At 40.6% G+C, this 20724-nt stretch overlaps 1 protein-coding gene across 4 annotated transcripts in view; it reads left to right on the top strand.

Moving 5' to 3' along the window:
• Nucleotides 1-20724, top strand: part of UBR4 (ubiquitin protein ligase E3 component n-recognin 4) — a 122433-nt gene that overhangs the window by 8535 nt on the left and 93174 nt on the right. For all 4 annotated transcript variants that reach the window (XM_072975260.1, XM_072975262.1, XM_072975263.1 and 1 more), the window contains exons 4-20: nucleotides 554-683; nucleotides 775-914; nucleotides 1417-1519; nucleotides 1641-1782; nucleotides 1947-2071; nucleotides 4736-4860; nucleotides 5439-5498; nucleotides 5816-6006; nucleotides 9309-9408; nucleotides 9546-9683; nucleotides 10237-10354; nucleotides 11185-11372; nucleotides 12341-12500; nucleotides 12616-12701; nucleotides 17376-17545; nucleotides 18801-19083; nucleotides 19728-19863. In XM_072975260.1, the coding sequence (XP_072831361.1) occupies nucleotides 554-683; nucleotides 775-914; nucleotides 1417-1519; nucleotides 1641-1782; nucleotides 1947-2071; nucleotides 4736-4860; nucleotides 5439-5498; nucleotides 5816-6006; nucleotides 9309-9408; nucleotides 9546-9683; nucleotides 10237-10354; nucleotides 11185-11372; nucleotides 12341-12500; nucleotides 12616-12701; nucleotides 17376-17545; nucleotides 18801-19083; nucleotides 19728-19863 (2395 nt within the window). The remainder of the gene's footprint in view (nucleotides 1-553; nucleotides 684-774; nucleotides 915-1416; nucleotides 1520-1640; nucleotides 1783-1946; nucleotides 2072-4735; nucleotides 4861-5438; nucleotides 5499-5815; nucleotides 6007-9308; nucleotides 9409-9545; nucleotides 9684-10236; nucleotides 10355-11184; nucleotides 11373-12340; nucleotides 12501-12615; nucleotides 12702-17375; nucleotides 17546-18800; nucleotides 19084-19727; nucleotides 19864-20724) is intronic.

A 20724-nucleotide genomic window follows, 5' to 3' on the forward strand; every position in this document is an offset into this window, starting at 1 on the left:
TGAAAGCAGCTGCAGACAATACATAAATGGAAGAGCATAGCTGTGGTCTAGTCAACTTCGTTTACAAAACCAGGCAGTGGGCTGAACTGGGGTGATGGTTTGCCAACCTCTAGTATAGAGGGCTGCAGAGGCCTTTTCAAGGATTGCAGTTATACGCCTGTGGGGGCCAGGCAAGTAACATAAAATGAGTCAATGGTAGCTGAGGAGGGTGCATGACTTAGCTGTAAAGGGGCCAGTCACTACTTGGGTCTAGCTGATTGTTGCCACGCAGGAAACTCGAAGTGAGTCTACCTTGTGAATTACTGAGAGAGACAGGAAGTCTGGATTTGTGTGTTAAACCTTCTGTGTTTTAAAAAGTTGGCCATAACTTCAGATTAAGACAACAGCAACAAAAAGAACACAGTGAGACCGTTAGGACAAATCTGTAAGCAGTATGGTCTGAGGACCAACAGCTTGTGGTCTCTGCTTTAGTGTTTTTTCCTGATTTGCAGTTCCTTAGTATCAGAAGAGTAGGCTCTTCTAAAAGACTTATTTGAATTTGTTTTCTTTTCAGAAACACTTGATTCTCCTCATCAAGGGCCTTTGCACTGGCTGTAGCCGGCTAGACAGAACTGAAATTATCACGTTTACAGCAATGATGAAATCGGCCAAGCTGCCACAGACGGTGAAGACTCTCTCAGATGGTGAGAGTGCCCACTTCCCTGGCCAGCTTTTTCCTTTTTTGCCGTGTAGGGGCACTCCCCTCATCTCTTCTCTTGCTTTTGTTTTTTGTAGTGGAAGATCAGAAAGAGCTGGCCTCACCAGTAAGCCCAGAGCTGAGGCAGAAGGAGGTCCAGATGAATTTTGTGAACCAGCTGACATCAGTTTTCAACCCTAGGACTGTAGCATCATCGCCCGTAGGTCCACAGGCTCCAGTGAGTTACTTCAGCCAAATGGCCTCATCCTGTGGAGTTTAAGATGATGATACTAGGGAAAAACAGCTAACATTTTATATTTAAAATATAAAATGATAAACATGCCTGTGGTAAGAAAAAAGTTGAATACAAACCCAAAGTCTGTAACACTCACCCAGTGTCTTCTGTCTAGTCATTAATATTTTGATGATCATTCTTCTATCATTTCTCAATTGCAAATAGGCAGATATACAGAGCATGTGCTCTTGCCTGTTAAAGACATCACTCTATACTAGTTACAGAATATATATATTTTAAAACAGTATTTCCCCCTCCTCTTGGGAAAATAACTTGTCCTCCCCAACATTAGGGAGGAATTCAACCCTCATTAACTGGGGAGTCTGAAGAGTATCCATGGAGCTGCTGCTGAGTTTGGACCGTTGGTTTGGTTCTGAGCTTGAGGGCATCATTCAAGAGATGATAGTATCTTGGTTGGCCTTTCACATCCTTTGTTTCTCTTCAGGCGGAAGGAGAAAGTGATGAGCAGTCATCCACAGATCAGGCCTCTGCTATCAAAACGAAGAATGTGTTCATAGCTCAGAATGTGGCTAGTCTTCAGGAGCTTGGTGAGACTCTTAATTGTTGTCAGAAGGCTGATTTCTCTGCTTTGAAAAACCCCTTGAGTGGAAAAGAATCAAGCAGCAGACAGAAACCTGTTTGTAAGGTTGAGCCTTTTCATTAATTCAGGTGGCTCCGAGAAGCTACTGCGCGTGTGTTTGAACCTGCCGTACTTCCTCCGCTACATCAATCGGTTTCAAGATGCAGTGTTAGCCAATTCCTTCTTCATCATGCCTGCAACAGTAGCAGATGCCACTGCTGTTCGTAATGGGTAAGGTGCTCCAGGTTGCATATGATTTATGTTTTGATGCTGCTCTCAAAAAGAGAGAAGCTAGTTCATTTCTCTGGGATGCTGACTTTCTTTAGCTGTTAGATTATAGAAGCAAGTCATTCAGAGAGACACTTTTGTTAATCTTCTCTTCTGTTGTGTTCCAGTTTTCATTCACTGGTGATCGATGTAACCATGGCATTGGATACCCTTTCTCTACCTGTGTTGGAACCTCTCAATCCTTCTCGTCTGCAGGATGTGACAGTCCTCAGCCTAAGCTGTTTGTATGCAGGTGCGAAATTATTCACATCTGACCTCACTTTCTCAGTCAAGCAGGATTATACTTTCCAGAAACCATGAGGTCCTTCTGAGTACTCTCTCCCCCTTTACTTAGTCCCTTCCCCCAAGGATCATCTTATATCTCATAGAGGTGAAATGAGGTCTCAGTAGGAATCTTGTAAATTGCCTTATTGTTCAACTGCTGGCATATGTGCATATTTGAGTTTCATAGTATGCGCACGTAGTGTCTACTGTGTAAAAAGCAAAATGCCAAGTGCTCTTGGGATATTGAGATAAGCAGTATGTAATCCCTGCCCTCAAGGAGCCTGTATCTGAGCATTCTAGAACGAGAGGACTATATTGTATAATGTAAGACAGAAGGTGATAAGGCAGTAAGAGAAGTGTAGAATATGATGGGTACACAAAGAAGGGAGAGGATGAGTCTTGCTGTGGGAGTAGGTTTGAGGAGGGCTTCATGGAACAGGTGGTATCTGTTTATATTGATAAATGCAAAGTCTTTTCTTCCTGCTCCCACAAAATCCCCTCTCTTCCTGTTAATTATGCTGCCATGGAAGAGGGGCCTGACAGCTGGTGTTTACTCTCTTTTAAGTTCTTGTTACAATGACTTTTTAACCCAATTACTGATCCTTAGTTTTAAATGCTATAGTCCTGGTATGTCTTGGGAGGTATAACTATTTCCGCTGTTTACTGGGTTTTGTGAGTAGGGATTTGAACAGTCTTGGAAACTGGAACTTTGGAGCACAAAGAAATTGATGAAGTTAATCATTTCTTTGAATAGCTTTATTTTAAACATCTCTGTGCAAATAGGAATATAAAGATAAAGACACTTTCAATCAGAGAAGGCAGTAGCCACTAAGGAGTTCTGTTGATGTGTCTTGGAGGGTAGATAGCATTTCAGCTTGGCTATCCCTAGGCAGAGGCAAAAGCAGGACCGAAAAAACTCTAGAATTAAAGAATGCTAGAGTTTGGGGGAACATACTGTGTGTGTGTGAGAGAGAGAGAGGGAGAGAGAGAGAGAGAGAGAGGTTAGTGGGTGTTGTATACCTGGAAAGAAAGGAGGACCCAGCTGCACAGGGTTTGGCAGTCTAAGTCATTTGGACCATATCCTGTAGCCATAGAGACCATTAAAGACTCTGAAGTGTGATATGATCTGAGAGATACTTTAGGAAGCACATTCAAGCTGTAATACGCAGGGTATTGGTGTGGGGAAATTTGGGAGGCTGGACGACCTGTTAGGAGAAGTTTACAGCCACTCAGGCAAGACATGTGAGGGGCCAGAGCTAGAGCGGCTACAGTGGAAACGGAGAGCCCAGGACACGTGTGGCAGTGCGTGCTCTCCAAGCCCATTTCTCACGTTTATTTCCTGGCTCTCTGTCTTTGATTTTTGAAGTTTTAGATTTGGGATTTATTAATTTCAATTTTCACAGAATTTCTTGAATATCACAAGGCTCTCAGTGTACACAATTGACAAGGATTAAAGATTCCTTAAAAATTCTTAGTTGTTCAAAGAGCCCATGCTTGGTTTGTTGTTAAAATCTGATCATTTGTGGGATTTGATTTAAAGAAAGGGATTTAGCTTTGATGTCGCTGAGAAATCCTAATTGTGGGATTTTTTTTCCCATCATCTTAAAAATCTTAGTACATATTTTAAAATTAATAGATTCCATTTTTAAAGAAGTTTCAGGTTTACAGGAAAATTAAGCAGATGGTACAGAGTTCCCGTATATTCTCTTCCCCGCACATAGTTTCCCTTATTAACATATTGCGTTAATATGACACATTTGTTGTAATTGATGAACCGATATTGATAGCATTATTACTAACTGATGTCCATAGTTTACATTAGGGCTCCTTATTTGTGTTGTACAGCTCTGTGGGTTTTGACAAACGCACGATATCACGTAACCATCATCACTGTGTCAGACACAATATTTTCACTGCCCCCCAAATCCCCAGTGTTCCACATAGTAATCCCTCTCTCCTACCCCCAACCCTAACCCCTGAAAACCACTGATCTTTTACTGTGTCCGTAGTTACCTTTCCCAGAATGTGACTAGTTAGAATCAACTATAAAGTTTGTAGCCTTTTCAGACTGGCTTCTTTTGCTTGGAGACAGGGTTTCAGGATGCCTTGCAGGTATCAAAATCCGTGAATGCTCAAGTCCCTTATGTAAAATGGTGTAGTACAGTCGGCCCTCAGCATCTGCAGGTTCTGCATCCACAGATTTCACCAATTGGATCGAATCTCCAGATGTGGAGCATGCAGATGTGCAGGGCCAACTGTATACATTTAAGGTTCCTCTGTGTCCTTTTGTGGCATAGTAGCTCATCTCTTTATTGTTGAATGATAGTCCTTGTATGGATATACTACAATTTGTTTACTGATTCACCTATCAAAGGACATCTTGATTGCTTCCATTTGTTGGCAATTACGAATAAAGCTACAATACTTGTGTGCAGATTTTTGTGTGGATGGAAGTTTTCAGCTCATTTGGGTAAATACCTAGGAGTGTGATTGCTGGATCATATGGTAACACTATATTTTGTCTTGCCCTTATGGAGTTTACTTTCAGTAATCAGATCCTCAAATTGCTTATGGGTGGGTTGTGTTTTTGTGTTCCAGCTTCTTGGAATGTGTGCATCTTTTTTTTTTTCAGGTGTGAGTGTGGCAACTTGCATGGCCATCCTTCATGTGGGTAGTGCCCAGCAAGTGCGGACAGGGTCCACGAGCTCCAAAGAAGAAGACTATGAGAGTGATGCCGCTACGATTGTCCAGAAATGTGTAAGCTACGGCTCTGGGGATGCAGGAGCCTTGGTTATTCGGTTGAGGGAATGTGGCCAGTTCCATTTTCTTCCTTGTTAGAGGGAAGGACGTGGAGTGTTCCACAAACCCCATGCCCTTGGGCAGTAGGTCTCAGAGGTAGGCATTTAGTTTGTTTTTTGGCAGATTGGTTGGCTGCAGAAAGCACTACAGTTTTGTGGTGGCAATAGACTTTGTGAAAAATGAATCATTAAATCAACAAATACATTTGAGGGCTTACTTTGTGTCAGTGTACTTTTAATGGAGGCATACGATAGTTTCAGTTGGTGTAAGTGGGTAGAATGAACGGATGTGATAGGAAGGGCTCTGATGTGGTCCTAGGTGTGCTGCTTTAGACTGGGTGGGGAGCACCTCTGACAAGGTGGCATGTGAGCTGAATGGAGAGAGCGCGTCATGTGAAGATGAAGGGAAGTCGTATCATTGGAAGTGGCTTCGAGGATACTTAACTCTTCAGGTTAAATTGATTTGGATAGGATTTAGCATTTGTAATGAACTATATCAGATTGCTCAGATTTTTGTGTGTGTTTGATATTGGACAGCTTGAAATCTATGACATGATTGGACAAGCAATTAGCAGTTCCCGCCGGGCTGGTGGTGAGGTAAGAAGCTGATCTCTGCTGTGTTCCCGTCTCACATACATATAGTCTCCCTTTGTTTGTTTTTAAATGAATGTACTGTGGATTGAACCTAGGACCTCATGCATGCTAGGCATGTGTTGTACCACTGTGCTCTACTCACACCCCTCCCCAGTTTTAATTAGTTATTTCTTTTAGTGGAGGTACTGGGGATTGAACCTAGGACCTCATGCATGCTAGACATGCATTCTGCCACTGAGCTATACCTTCCCCTGATCAGTCTCTAAGATGTGTAGCCTTTAAAATCTGTTTATGTTTATTTCTTGTGCCTTTTTCAACAGCACTATCAGAACTTCCAATTGCTGGGTGCCTGGTGTTTGTTAAATAGCCTTTTCCTCATATTGAACCTCAGTCCTACTGCCTTGGCTGATAAGGGGAAAGAGAAAGATCCGCTGGCCGCACTTCGAGTGAGAGACATCCTTTCTCGTACAAAAGAGGGAGTGGGCTCTCCGAAACTGGGGCCTGGAAAAGGGTATGTGTCTGTTTGATTGCTGTTCATGTTGTGTTTTCCTGCCATTTTATATTGATGGGGAGCTCCTTTCATCTCTATGTCAGTTGAAGAATTTGCCTCTAGCTATGAATTTAACAACTAAGATGATGGTCATAGTTTACTATCTCTACATCATAGCTGTGTGATGTGGGGTAAATCACTCATTGTCTGTGATCTTGTTTCCTTCTCTCTGAGAGGAAGAAAATATCTGTGTAATATGTATTTTAGGACTTCTGTGAGGTTCACATCAGAAAAAATGCTTCTATTTTGTGAAATAGGCTCATTTGACTTGGAGTTGGTTATTCACTTGGGTGTTTAACCTGTAAAGTGAGGATTCTGACAGGTCCTCCTGGCTTGCTTCCTGAAACATTCACTACTGTTTCGATGAAGTATGGACAAAAAGCCTTGCTTGCCAGGAAGGAAGTGAGAAAGATGACTTCTGTGTTGTTTAAAGTTTTATTTTCTAGGCCCAGTCATTTCTGGATTTTATTTTACTTTTTTTAGTCCCTACTATGTGCTGCTAGGCTTTATGCAGGCCTTGAGGGCACAGCACTAATCAAAGCAGTCCTCTCACCTTTATGGAGTTTATTTTCTAACTAGAGCAATAGTGAACAAATACATTAGTAAATTCATAATAGATTATCATTTATGAGTGTTGTGAAGGAAAATAAGCCAAACAAGAGGTTAGAGAGTGGCGAGGGCTGTTATTTTAGTTAGCATGGTCAGGAAAGGGCTCTGAAGACGAGATACAGAGAACACACATGAAGTGACAGTGAGCTGTGCAGATATTTGGGGTAGATTTGTTTAGGTTTTGAGGTGGAAGTTTGATTGGCATTTTTAAGAATCAGCAAGGTCACTGTGGCTAGAGTAGAGAAATCAAGGAGGGAGAGGGGTCAAAAATTAGATCAGAGAGGTGGCCAGGGCCCAGATCACCTAGGGCCAACTGTAATCAGTAGCTGTTACAGGGTTTTCAAGAGGCGAGTGATATGATCTGATTTATTAGTGACGTGAGAACCCAGCTGCTGTGTGGAGAATGGACTGCAAGGTTGTAAGGCAAGAGGGAGAGAGAACAGTTAGGAAGCTAATGCATTACTAGAAATAGGAGATGAAGGGGACTTGGAATAGGGTTAGTGGTGGTAAAGGCAGGGAGAAGAGGTCAAATCAGAATATGTTTTGAAGGTATAGCTGACAGGATTTGCTGATGGCCTGGAGGTTGAGCGTGAAAAACGCATCAGAATTTTTTGGTGTGAGCACCTGGGTTGTGTAATTTACTGGGATAGGAAACAGCAGTTCAGGAGTAGATTGGGTGGCAGGAAGGGGAAGAAATAAAGAATTTAATCTGGGCCATGCTGAGTTTGAGATGACTGCCAAATCTGTATATGTTGAGTATGCAGTTGGGTATGTGAGTCTGGAGTTCAAAGAGGAAGTCTAATTCTGCACCTTATTCAGCAGATTATTCAGTACCTTCTCTGTCCCAGACTCTGTATTAGTTCTGGAATGCTTTAATGAATAATAAAGATAGATACATTCCAGAGACATAAGACATTGATATTCATGCAAATATATGTCAAATTGTATCTAGAGAGTATTACAATAGGGGCGTTTGATCTAGTTAGAGTAATCAAGGCAGGCTTCCCTGAGGAAGTGTTAACTGAACCGAAATCTGAAATAGGCGTTGGGATGGTAGGCAGTAGATAGTAGGCAAAATAAGGAGATAAGCGTGTTCCAGACAGAACAGTGGTTTGTGAATTTTGAGTGTCTGTCTTCACACTTTGGCATTGCAGAGGGAAATGGGAGAATGCCAAAGGCTATGTCCTTAGGAGTAGTAGTGACATTTTAAAAATGGCTGTAGTTTCTTGAGATTTAAAAGGAATAGATGTACAATTGTGTAGGTTACAAACCATAAGAAAGGCAAAAAATCATCTGAAATTCTACCACCCAAATTGGTAGACATTCTTCCAGACATTTTTCTGTGCACATATGTTAAACAAATATGTTTACAAAAATAAGACCACTGTTACAAAATATTGTAGGCATCTTTACAGCGGCACGATAGTAGATTTGATTTTTAATGTTAAAAATGCTTTTAATGACTGACAGTATTCCACCATGTAAATACACTATAGTTAACTAATTTATTGAACACTTATTTAGGTTACTCCAGATTTCTTGTTTTGATAAACTGCTTTGATGAACCTTCTAAAATATAAGTCCTTGTGAACTTGTTCAGTTATCCCCTTAGGGTAAATTTCTAGAAGTATAATTGTTAGGATAAAGGGCACACATTTAAAAACTTGAAATGTTTTGCTGAACTTCTCTGATGTGGATTCCTACCAGTAGTGTGTGCAGGTGCCCATTTCCCCAGGGCCTTTTTGACAGTGGGTATCACTAGTCTTCATGCTTGCTCATCTTGGAGGAGAAAGATGTTTCTGTATTGCTGTTTGTATTTTGTTGATTACTAGTGTGACTGGTCATTTCCACACTGTCTGTATCCTTTGCCTCAGTTTTCTCTTTGGTCTTTGTCCTTTTTTCTTACTGATTTACATGAGCTTATTGTATATTAGATTTACTAACCCTTTGTCATGTGGTCATTTGGAAAGAGAAAGTTTTACTCAGATTCAGTGTAAACCTTTGTTTTTATTCTCTTTGGTTTGTGCCCAGATATTTTGTAGAAGTTGCTAATTTTTAACCTTTTTCATCTGAAAAGAATGACTTTTATTTATTTATTTATTTTAACATTTTTTATTGATTTATGATCATTTTACAATGTTGTGTCAAATTCCAGTGTTCAGCACAATTTTTCAGTCATTCATGGACATATACACACTCATTGTCACATTTTTTTCTCTGTGAGTTATCATAACATTTCGTGTATATTTCCCTGTGCTATACAGTATAATGGATAGACTGGGATTTTAAAAAAGAATGACTTTTAAAAAGTTCAATAAGCATCTGTTGGTTTCTTCACATAACCAATAGCTTTGAATTGACAGTTTAAATTCCAAATTCCATGGATTTAGAAGAGTTCCTTCTAGTCCTGGAGTTCTTAACCTGAAGCCTGTGAATCCTTAAGCATTCTGTAGATGGGCTTCAGGGAGATTGTGAGCTTCTGAAATTATATGCAGATTTTGTGTGTTTTTGTGATCGCCACCCCCCACCCCCTGGAAAGGTTCATAGATTCTGAAAAGGGTCTAGGACCCTAAAATGGCAAGATCCATGGTTTCCGAGATTGTAATTTCTTGTGAGTTATCTTAAGGTTTATGTTTTCCTTTTCCTTTGTGTAGGCATCAGGGATTTGGGGTGCTCTCAGTAATACTGGCAAACCATGCTGTCAAGCTGTTAACATCTCTCTTTCAAGACCTGCAAGTGGAGGCTCTGCACAAGGTAAGGGATTGTACTCAGGGAGTCAGCACATTGATTGCTGGCTCCATTTCTGGGAAAGCCAGCTTGAGCCATCAGATCAGGTTGTTATTTCCTGCTGAGTTGTAGCATTAATTCTCTTTTGATGTCATTACCTTCAGGGTTGGGAGGCAGATGGTCCGCCTGCAGTCCTGAGCATTATGGCTCAGAGCACCTCCATACAGAGGATTCAGCGGCTGATTGACTCTGTCCCACTGACGAACCTGCTGTTGACATTACTCTCAACTTCCTACAGAAAGGTGGGTGGGGTCATGCCATTGATAATTTGGAAGATCTTTTTTCTTTTTTTCAAAATTGAAGTCTAGTTTCAGGTGTACAACAAAGTGGTTCAGTTAAATATATATGTGTATATAGGTAAATACATGTGGGAGATCTTATATAACTTTCTCAAAATGAGTAAGACTGACTGTTCACTGTGGTCTTTATAAACTCAATATTTGTGGTCAAGGATTTGAAGACGAGAAAAGCTCTGAAATGATTCCAGACATTTGAATTAGTTGTTCATTATCAGCATTGTGATACATGCAGCTACTTGGTGATTTGTGACAGTTGGCATGCTGCGGCAGAAACATAGAGGACACTGGAAGCATTCCTTTTTCAGTTCTTGTCCATAACGCTGGTTTTGGAGTGCTTTTGTAAGATAAAACTATGAGAGTCCTGAAGGGAGCTGTTAGGAGAGGTACTTCTTGGATTTAGAAAAAAGAAGAGGACACAGAGAAAACTTTTTATGTGGTAAATGGGATGGCTCCATTCTTGTGATCATCAGTTACAGAAACCTTGCTGTTTTCCCAGGCGTGTGTCCTGCAGCGTCAGAGGAAGGGTTCCATGAGCAGCGATGCCAGCGCCTCTACTGACTCAAACACCTACTACGAGGATGATTTCAGCAGCACGGAGGAGGACAGCAGCCAAGGTAGACGCCTCTCCTCTCTCTCCCAGAGGGCAAGCTGCAGCGTGTAGCAGGACGTTTCCCAGGAGATTCCTTTAGCTTTCTAGTCTCCGTGTTCTTTTGCCTGCCCAGCATGCATCGTGACTTTATGTGCACTTAAAGGTGACAGGTTTGTCAAGAGAAAATGGAGCTGTTGAAGATTGCCCAGAAGCAAAGCCCAGATTGCTTTTCATTTCTTTCCCTCCCAAATCAAAATACATCTCAGTTGTTGCTATTTCTTTTTGTGCTGACCCATTTTGAGAACGCTGCTCTGACTTCTCAGCGAAGGTTTAGCTGTTGTCTTAGATTTGTGGCTTGGGGAAGTGTAGAGAAGGAAACACCAGGTTCTGTTGTGGTGACACTAACATTCCTTCCTGCCTTGATTTGGAGAGAGATTGAGAGATTGAATAAGATAAGTATCTCAGATTCTTTATAATCAGGTATGTGGGAGCAAGGTCTGATATTGCAAAAGGTACAGTTCTTACCTTGGGGCTTATAATTGGTAGGCAGGTAAAAATTTACTCTTGAAAATGTTTGGCTTGTTGCCAGTAAAATACTGTGCAGTGGTTTCTCTTCCTTCATTGGGCTCTTTTTTAAAAAAAATACCAGTTTTATTGAAGTATAATTTACATACAATGAAATACATCCGTTTTACATATACATTTATATGCATTTGACAGGTTTATGCAACCATGTAACTACTAGTATAATCTAGATACCTGATGTTCCTTTGACTCGGATACTTTACAAAGCAGATGTACTAAAAAAAATTTTTAAACGTGTAATTTTTGTTACTTTCCTCTTTCCCTGTTCAGATGATGACAGTGAGCCTATTCTGGGGCAATGGTTTGAAGAGACCATCTCCCCCAGTAAAGAGAAAGTGGCACCTCCGCCTCCTCCCCCACCCCCTCCGCTGGAAAGCTCACCTCGAGTTAAGAGCCCGAGTAAGCAGGCCCCCGGTGAGAAGGGCAACATTCTGGCTAGTCGTAAAGATCCTGAGTTGGTAAGAAGTGGATTTCGGATGTTAAGGAATGGGGAGGAGGGATGTGAAAAGCGGATCATTTGAACAAAAACATTTTATATATTGGATAACTAATGTTTAAAGGTATTTTTACTTAGGACTTAAGTGTATTGATTATGTTTGATAAAATACCTCTTGTACTCTTGGTGGTGTTTTTTCTGATTGAGGGTTAGTAACATAGCCTTTGGAGTTGGATGAAAGTGAGTTTGAGTCCTCCTTCTGTGACTTACTGGCTTTATGGCTTTGGGCAAGAATCTGAATTTCTCCAAGCCTCAGTTTTGTCTCCTGTTGGATGGAAGTGATTATACCTCCTCTGAGAGTGTTGTGGAGAAGTGAAGAGCCCTTAGCTTAGGTCTGGTACGTCATAAATGATAGCGGACTCTTCATTTAGCCAGCATTTATTGACGTGCTATGTGTCAGCGGCTCTTCAGGAGCTGTATCAGTAAGCAAGCCAGGTAGAGTCTTTGCTCTCATACAGCTTAGTCTAGTCACGTACATGGATATAAAACATTCACACAATAATTTAATTTTAATAGAGAAGTAAAGACCTGGAAATTCCAAATGTTGTAATGATAATTTGGCTTCAGAATTGAATATATCAGTAATATCTGAGAGCTAGACAAACACAGGACCTTAGAGGAGTGAAAGAAATGAGTCCGTCTATTTGGAAGTCCTTTGGAAGACTTTCTATTTGGAAGTTTGTCCAGTATTTCTTGAAGTCTGTTGTATTATTAAATAGCATGCCATCTTCTATAACTGGTAGAATCACATAGGAGAGACTATCATAATTAAACTTAGTTCCACTGTAGCTGATTTAAAATCTAATTCTTTAATTCATTGTGTTTATTGCATGAGACCTATGGGTGTTTTTTGCTTTTCTATTTGTATTTAGGATTTGTGGGAGCTCTGGGCTTGTGACCCTGATATGAGCTTTTTTGTCTTCTGTTTAGTTCTTAGGTCTGGCTTCCAACATTTTGAACTTCATCACCTCTTCCATGCTGAACTCTCGAAACAATTTTATCCGAAACTATCTGAGTGTATCTCTTTCAGAGCACCATATGGCCACCCTGGCCAGTATCATTAAGGAGGTGGACAAAGATGGACTGAAGGGTCAGTAGACAGGATACCCGCCTGGTGGATTTTTCCTGGTGGAGTTTGGCTGTTGTAGGGTGGTGCGATGTGTCAAGTAGATGCTCAATAATTGGTTCTCCCACTTGTCTTCAAGGTTCATCAGATGAAGAGTTTGCTGCTGCTCTCTATCACTTCAACCACTCTCTGGTGACTTCTGACCTTCAGTCCCCTAACCTGCAGGTTTGTGTGCACTGTGACTGCTTCGGCCAGGAGCTCTCTCCGTCTGCACTCAGTAGGTTGCAGTCGTTTCTGCTGCTGAGGAACAGTGTGTCATGGAATCCCCTCACTGGCAAGAGTGTTGAGAGATTTTCTTATATGTCCCTCTGCCTTACTTAGCACCATTTCAAGGAAAAGAAAATGTGTCCTTTATCCCCGAGTCGCCTAGTAAGCTTTAAAGAAAAGGAAAAACTACAAGAACAACCACAGACGACTATCCTAGTAGAAAAGTAAATAGATAAGAAGGCATTTTATTAAAAAAATATATATATATAAATGGCCAACAAACATAGGAAATGTTCAGCGTCAGTAATCTAAGAAATATAAATTAAAATGCGTGGTTTAAAAGAATCAGTCAAATTACAGGAGAGAGGTGCTCTCACATACACCCTTACTTGCTAACCCACCACCAAAATAAAGTCTACGATCTTGATTGTGGACTTCTAAACGTTGTGGCTTTCTTCCTCACTGAAGTAGCTGATACTTTGAATCCTAAATCTTAAATTCCTCATTTCATTAGTTTCATGTATGTATTTGTTTTTGCATTTAAGGAATACTTAAAATTTTAAAATTATTTATTTCTTTTTAGCAATGACTTCATGCTCTATGCAACTTTTTCAGCTTTTTTTTCACTTAATATTATTTAGTACTTTTTTTGCCATAATCCATCTACATTGTTACATATTTCTGTAGTTTCTGTTTCAACTTCTGTGTGATATCCTGTTGTGTTTGTGACTCTATGTCAGTTTATTCGTCTGCCTTCTCCCAGTGATGGTCATTTGGGTGTCAAGTTTTATTGCTACTCCAGGTGTTGCTGTGATCTTTCTTATACATGTCCCCTGTTACAAGTGAGTCTCTTGGGAATATATATGTAGGCGTAGAATTGACAGGCTTTAGAGTATGTGACCTTAAGCAGATAATGCCAAACTGCTCTCCAGAGTAGTTGCACCAGGTTTTACTCCCACCAGTAGTGTGTCAGGGATATGTGGATCCACGTTCTCTCCCAACATTTAGCAGTGTCATATTTTGATAATAACTTTTTTAACATGATCAGAATTAGTGGTTCTCATCTTCTGCGTACATAAAGATTCCTGGGGAATTTGTTAAAAATGAAGATTTCTAGTTACTGTGACCACCCCCTGCCCCAGCCCTCAGTAGAATTTAATTTGGTAGCTCTCCAATAATTTGCCCTAAGAGTATTTTGAAAATTTTCTTGTCACTCTTAAGATTGTTTCAGTGGATGCTCAGAATCAAAACACAGTTTAAGAGCTTACACTTGCCCCCAAAGGGACAAAAATTCAGCAAACTATTTTAAGAGGTTAAAATTGATTCACATAACCCCATGCTATTTGAGAAATTCTTAAGCATTTATTTGTTGTTTAAAAGATAATTATAAAATTTATTATACTTACCTAAAGTAGAAAGTTGTTAACCAGTCTAAGGTGAAGAGAAGGAAGTGCTTCAGTAAGTATACTGCTTGCAGCACCTTCTCAGACTACAGGCTCACAGTGTCCTGCCACAGTCATCAGCTCCTTGCCCAGATCTGAGTTTATCGAGGGAAGTTCCAAAGTTCATAGATTTGGCCCTTTCTTGTCTAAGCTTGTCCAAGTGATGGGGAAGAATATTTTCCTCTGGAGAATAGGATTCTTAAGAGTCCTGTAATGATGTTGCCCTCTTAGCGTTTTCAACATAGTTACAGACCTTGTGTGGACATGCAACCTGGCTGTCCGTACCTACTGATTTTATTCAGAAGATATCCTCAAATCTCTTTTTTCATTCTGTTTCCAAACTTGGAATTTTAAATTCTTCCCCCATGTTTCACTGCTATGGTGGCAGAAAGTAAAAGGATGGTCTGTGTAACCTCTCTGCTATCGAGTTCCCCTACCTTGGGTATTGTTTCTTTGGAGTAATATACAGAGCTGCGTTACCCAAGGTGCCTGACTTACAGTGTCTTCTAAGGGAGGTTAATAAAATCTGTTTTTTAACAATTATTATTTAACATTGTGTATTTAACATTGCATATAAAACTATAATAACTTAATAATACTATTACTCTGGTGATCTAGGTTCATTCATAAGTATTCATTGGTACTTACTATGTGCCAGGTACTGTTATAGGGACTGAAGAAATAAAGATGACTTAAGTTAGTGAGGGATCATGAGAAAGAGAGGAGACGTGGTATGGGTAAAGGACCTATTGTACAGATCATGGGAAATTATTTGAATGGGGTGAAGGTCAAGGAGAGGACGGAATATAAGTTACTGCCTAGATTTAAAATCCTTAAAACTCAAATGAAACTAGAAGGCTCCTGTTGTCTTTAATAGAAACGGGGAAGTCAGGGAGGAGAGCTGGGTTGCAGGTAGAAGGACTGATACTGAGTACTCCGTGGCTCATTCTTCTACCCTGAAGTCACTTCAGAGGTGGTGTTTACTCATGGGTCACCTATTTCACATTTACTCAGAATGATCCTTTGGGTTCTTTGGGTACCTGAGGCACAATTTGCCATTTTTCTCTGTTTTTAAAAACAAACAAGTCAGTGTGATGACTTTCAGTCCCTTTAGTAGGCCAGCCTTGGGGTCACTGTGTGATCTGGAAAACTGTATAGCCGAGTGTGAGGCTCTCCTTGAAGGAAGGAGTGAGCTGAAGGCGATCAGCAGAGGCATCATCTATGTGATTGTTGTTTCCTTTGTCAGACTGTTGAATTTTATAGCCCTTTCAATCAAATGAGGAAAACAATTTGTATGTTACCAGTGTTTTTAGTTTAAATAAATAGTCACCATTACTACTACTGAAAGAAACCATTTTAAATAGGAAGTTTTGAGGTTCTAGTCGGATGAAAATGTTTAGAAAATAGTTGGAAATGGGAGCCTGAAATTCAGGAGTTAAAAATTAAGATTGATAATATGCTTTGGGCGTCCTCCATTAAGAAGCAGTTGTTGAAGTGATGAGAAACAATTAGATGGATCAGGAATAGTGAGAGAGATGAAGGCTGAGGCTGAAACCTCAGGAATGCCAGCGTGAAGGAGGAGTGGAGAAAAGGTACTCGGAGGTTGGCGAGGAGTGGGTCAGGCCAGGATTTTGCTGTGCTGTGGCTCAGTTTTACTACTTAGAAAGTCAGTTCTTCTTAGAGCTAGTAAAAGTCTGAGTGGTAGCCATAACTAGGCTCCTGAGGAATGTTAGCTCGTTCTTATGGCTCTGAGGCCTAAAAAACTGAGGCACATAAAACTGACACAAAGCAAAAGCTCACTTAAAAAGTGTTGTATAAATAACATGATAAGGAATATACATTAAGTATCATCTTTCCACCAAATTCATGATTTTAATTTTTCCATGTTTCCTTATAGTCCCTGTCCATGTAGTGGCATAGTTTTATGGTTATCACCAGAACACTGATACATCCTTTTTCTGCTTTTTCAGATTTTACTATTGTGTGTATGTATATAGTATATATAGAATATGTTTTTATGTTTACCTTGCTGTTCATAGTTGCCAACATTATGGCTGCATGTCCTTTGATTTGATTTTTTCTGATTTTTTTTATTATTACGATAGTGCTACAGTTAATACTTCTGATACAGCTCAGGCTTTTTTTTTTTTTTTTAATTGTTTCCTTGGGTTTAGGGATTGGGAGGTCAGCTGTGTTGAACATAGTAGTTAAGAATGTAGGTTTTAGAGAGAAACCTGGCTTTCTCACTTGGTAATCTTGTGGCTTTGGTCCTGTTCTTAAACCACTCTGAGCTGTTTCCCTCCTCAGTGAAATGGACCACACCCCATGTGACGTGACAGCTCTGAGGTTTAGTGTGACAGTGAATGTACAGCACTTAGCCTATGGTAACTCCCCAGCACATGGAGTTCTCCTTGATATCTGTGACATTTTGAATATTTTCAAGGAATAGGGTCCTCTGGGCTGTTTTATAAGAATATAATTTAATTTGGCAGACTTCAGAATTTATCCTATGTCCTGAGGTAACTGTGATTTGTGTTTTCTGAAGCCAAATGAGGAAGCTGGCTTTTGTCTGGTTTTCCACTGGCATCCTGCTCAGTGTGTGTGTGTGTTTGAGAAGATAAGTTGCAGCTTAGATAACGGGGCTGAAAGGAAAGCTCCTTTGAAGGACAGGCCACAACTGGAGGCAGAGACAACCCTGATTAATTCTAGATGCCTTGACATCTTAGAGGCACAATTCTCTGTTAATACTATCAATACAAGTTGTTAGACCTGTAAGTTGTTGGATCTTCCCCTTTGGATTGTTATTTGTGGGATGTAACTGATTGTGAAAGAAAAATTGTTAGCTCTTACAGTTAGTGAAGAAGTTTCTTTTGAAAGGCACAGTATCTGTTTGGAAATTGGTCCCGATTCTGCTGTCTCCATGCACGTCTCCTTTTTTTGGGACCCCATTTCTGACACTGATTAGCTGTAGCTGTTTATGGGGATAGATTAGTAATTTTTCCTTTATGTTTTTCTCATGTGTTGAATGAAATGATCTTTTTCCAGACTGCTTCTAAATCGGAATTTCTGTCTCTTCCTTTCTTTGAAGTACTCCTCTGGGTGTTAAAAAGTAGTGGAGAGCACTGGTAACTTTTTGGCCTCATTCCTTGCCTTTTTCCCTAATGCTCTCTTGTGTTATCTTTCATGTCAGAACACACTGTTGCAGCAGCTGGGAGTTGCTCCTTTTTCTGAGGGCCCTTGGCCCCTGTACATTCACCCTCAAAGCCTTTCTGTACTTTCACGCCTCTTGCTCATCTGGCAACACAAAGCCGGTGCTCAAGGTGACCCGGACGTCCCTGAATGCCTTAAAGTTTGGGACAGGTAAGATAACTTCAGTGGAAGCCCTGTGGAGAAGGTATTTACTTCTTAAAAATTGTTTGACTTATTTGTAGTTAATCTGTGGCTCTGAGATGGTGCTCTGATGATAGTGTTTAAAGTGGCAAGGGTGGAGGAGTGTGTTTCTGATGGGATTTGCGGGGGAGTTGTGCTGTTCAGAAAAACAGAAGTACATCAACTATGGTCAGGAAACAGAATCTTTCTTTAGCACATGGGGGATTTGGTTGCAATTATGAGACAGAACCTGAATCCTGAATGTAACCAATTTTATCCTGACCTGTTTTTTTTTTTTTTTTCCTGAAAGAGGGAATAGGAAAGCCAACTCTCTCCTTCATTATTTTGCTTTCAACATGAAACCACTTAGAGTGACTTGCAGTCTTTTTTGGACAACTTTTAAAGAATTTTTTTACTTGGGGGAAGCTCAGATTAATCATCTAAATCCTGTTTAGATGGACCTATATTTGCCATTTTTGTTTACATGGTTAGGACTCTTCAAAGCAGTTTGTTTTCCTAAAAGGCTTTGTTTTTCTCTTCCTCATTCCATGATCAAATAGCTCTAATGCTGGATTTGAGATACTATAAACCCCCTTGAATGCGAAAGACTCACTCTGTTTTTTCCTGGTAGAATCTTGCAAAAAGGCTGGGAGGTGGGAGGGGAGGTGGTGTGTGAAACCCTTATTAAAACACAAATCTCTTTCCTAATAGCCAAGGGCAGTGGAAATAGTTGGCTACATCCATTCCTTTCTTACATGAAAGCTTTTCTCACAAGTTCTCTGAATAGTATAATTTCTTTTTTGTTGCTTTTTATTGCATTGAGATATTTTCAACTATTATCATGCAGTGATTTTAACCTGTAGTATAAACTCTCAAAACGAGAATTAAACTGTAGAATCAAGTTGTGGGGCAAAAGTAATTAAACTGTTTCTGCCTGCCCAGATTTAATTCTAAAAAGCCGCCTGTTGGGGAGCCTGCAGCTCTTTTCACTGTCAGGAATGGCAGGGTGGGGTTAATGCTGCTATGGCCGCAGTCAGCATTGCTGAAGGCTTCTTAGAAATGTTCTTAAGGCTGCATCTGGCTCTTTGTAGCCAAGGTTGAATTTTTATCTTCTTGATATATGTGGCTTCTTGTCTTCCTTGATTTGTTATCTTAATGTCTGGTTCTGAGAAGTTTAATTCTTCCAGCACTGGACCTTCTAATTCTTGGGGGATGTTCTGACTTTTCCCCACTTTTTCTCTGGTAGGTTTTTGTCGACAATGAAGCAGAATGCCCTGCAAGGGGTGGTGCCCAATGAGACAGAAGATTTGAATATAGAACACCTGCAGCTGCTTCTTCTCATTTTCCACAACTTCAGTGAGAAAGGCCGGCGGGACATATTGACCCTTTTTGTGCAGATCATCCAGGAATTAAGCGCCAACATGGATGCCCAGATGCGCTCTGTGCCTCTCATCCTGGCTCGCCTCCTTTTGATCTTTGATTATCTGCTCCATCAGTACTCAAAAGCCCCTGTGTATCTGTTTGAGCAGGTACAGACCAACACATTCTTTTTTGCAAAAGTTGTTATTGAGAGCATTATTGTTACTAGGTTTCCATGATCCAAACTAAAATGACCTGCTCACTTTAGGTTTTAGGTGTTCACTGTGGCACGTTTGAGTAGCCTTAGGAAGACCACTGGGACTTAGAGTGTCTGTGCACCCACACTTAATGCTTAGCCAGAAGCAATAAATGTACATTACTTGATTTGATGCGTTTGTTAAAATTGGATCACAGACTCTGTTCACCGGTGTCCTTTGAACTACCCCGTTTTACCTGTGTCTAGCACAGTGCCCTGAGTGTTGGGCCTCAGTTAGTATTTGCTAGTGGCTGAATGATGGTCGAGCAGTAAATTTTATGGATTAGTAAATTCCTTTGTGGCAGGAATCCGAAATAAGGATGGGAGAGCCATTTAAAGATTATTACACTCAGTGTTTCTTACAACGTTTCATTGAGCACTGTACCCTTTATGTTCTAGCAAAAAGGTGCTTCCCAAAAGGTCACAGAAAAATCTAAAATTTTATTTTGGTTTGTAAGGTTCCCAAACTTTGATATCCCAATCTAATATCATGCTTGTAGTGAGAAGCAGAATGATAACTGTGTATCTTTCTTAATTTGAGTATTTGTGTTTTAAAAGGTGCAGCATAACTTGCTTAGTCCTCCTTTTGGGTGGGCAAGTGGATCTCAGGACAGCGGCAGCCGCCGGGCGACCACGCCTCTTTATCATGGGTTCAAAGAAGTGGAAGAGAACTGGTCTAAGCATTTTTCATCAGGTCAGAAAGAAGATTGTCAGTAAAAAACTGACTTACTGATTCTCATTGGAGAGGTTGAACTTGGAGCTTAGGGCCTCCTCAGGGGTCTTTGGTCACCGGTTTAGTCTCCTCCTTGTGGATGGCAGATACTTATGGACTCAAAACACTTGTGGAAACAGAGCTTCCCATATCCCACATTAATTTAAAAATAGAAAGCATTGAGACACGAGAATTAGGAATCCTAGTTTCTGGCCATAGAGAACAGTGTGTGTGTTCCTGCCACTCCGAGTGATTGAATTTAATTTTCCCTAGGTACACGGTTCTAACCCACGGGCTCATTTCTTTGGGTCACAGTGATGTACTCTTGAGAAAACAGTGGGAGCCATGACGTTCTCTCTAGCGTTTGTCACACAGCAGTTGTTCATACTTTTGACAAAGTGCTTCTTGTGTTTATTTCAGTGTGTGTTTGCTTTCATCCCGAGGATTATTAGATGTAAAGTGTCTGGTGGAAATTTTCATCAAGCCCTAGTACAAATTTATTATCTTTGGAATTTCTTTGTGGTTACTCCCTTTGGTATAGGGGAAACAGAGTTTAAGTTTAAGGCAGTCTAGTGATACAATTTTGTTGGTTAACTTGATGATTGTAGAGCACCTTAGTTATCTCATAGAGCAGAAGTTTTCAACTGGGGATGATTGTGGCCTTCACCCCCAGAGGGGACGTGGCATCATGTCTGGAGACATACTTGGTTGTCACAACTTGGAGGGTACCACTGGCAGTGGTTGGACTGAAGTCAGGGCAGTGCTACACATCCTGTGCTACATAGGACAGCTTCCCGCAGCAGAGCATTATCCGGCCCCAAGTGTCAGTGTATAGTGCCAAGG

This window comes from Vicugna pacos, chromosome 13 (genome assembly GCF_048564905.1).
Source record: "Vicugna pacos chromosome 13, VicPac4, whole genome shotgun sequence".
Taxonomy (NCBI): Eukaryota; Metazoa; Chordata; class Mammalia; order Artiodactyla; family Camelidae; genus Vicugna; species Vicugna pacos.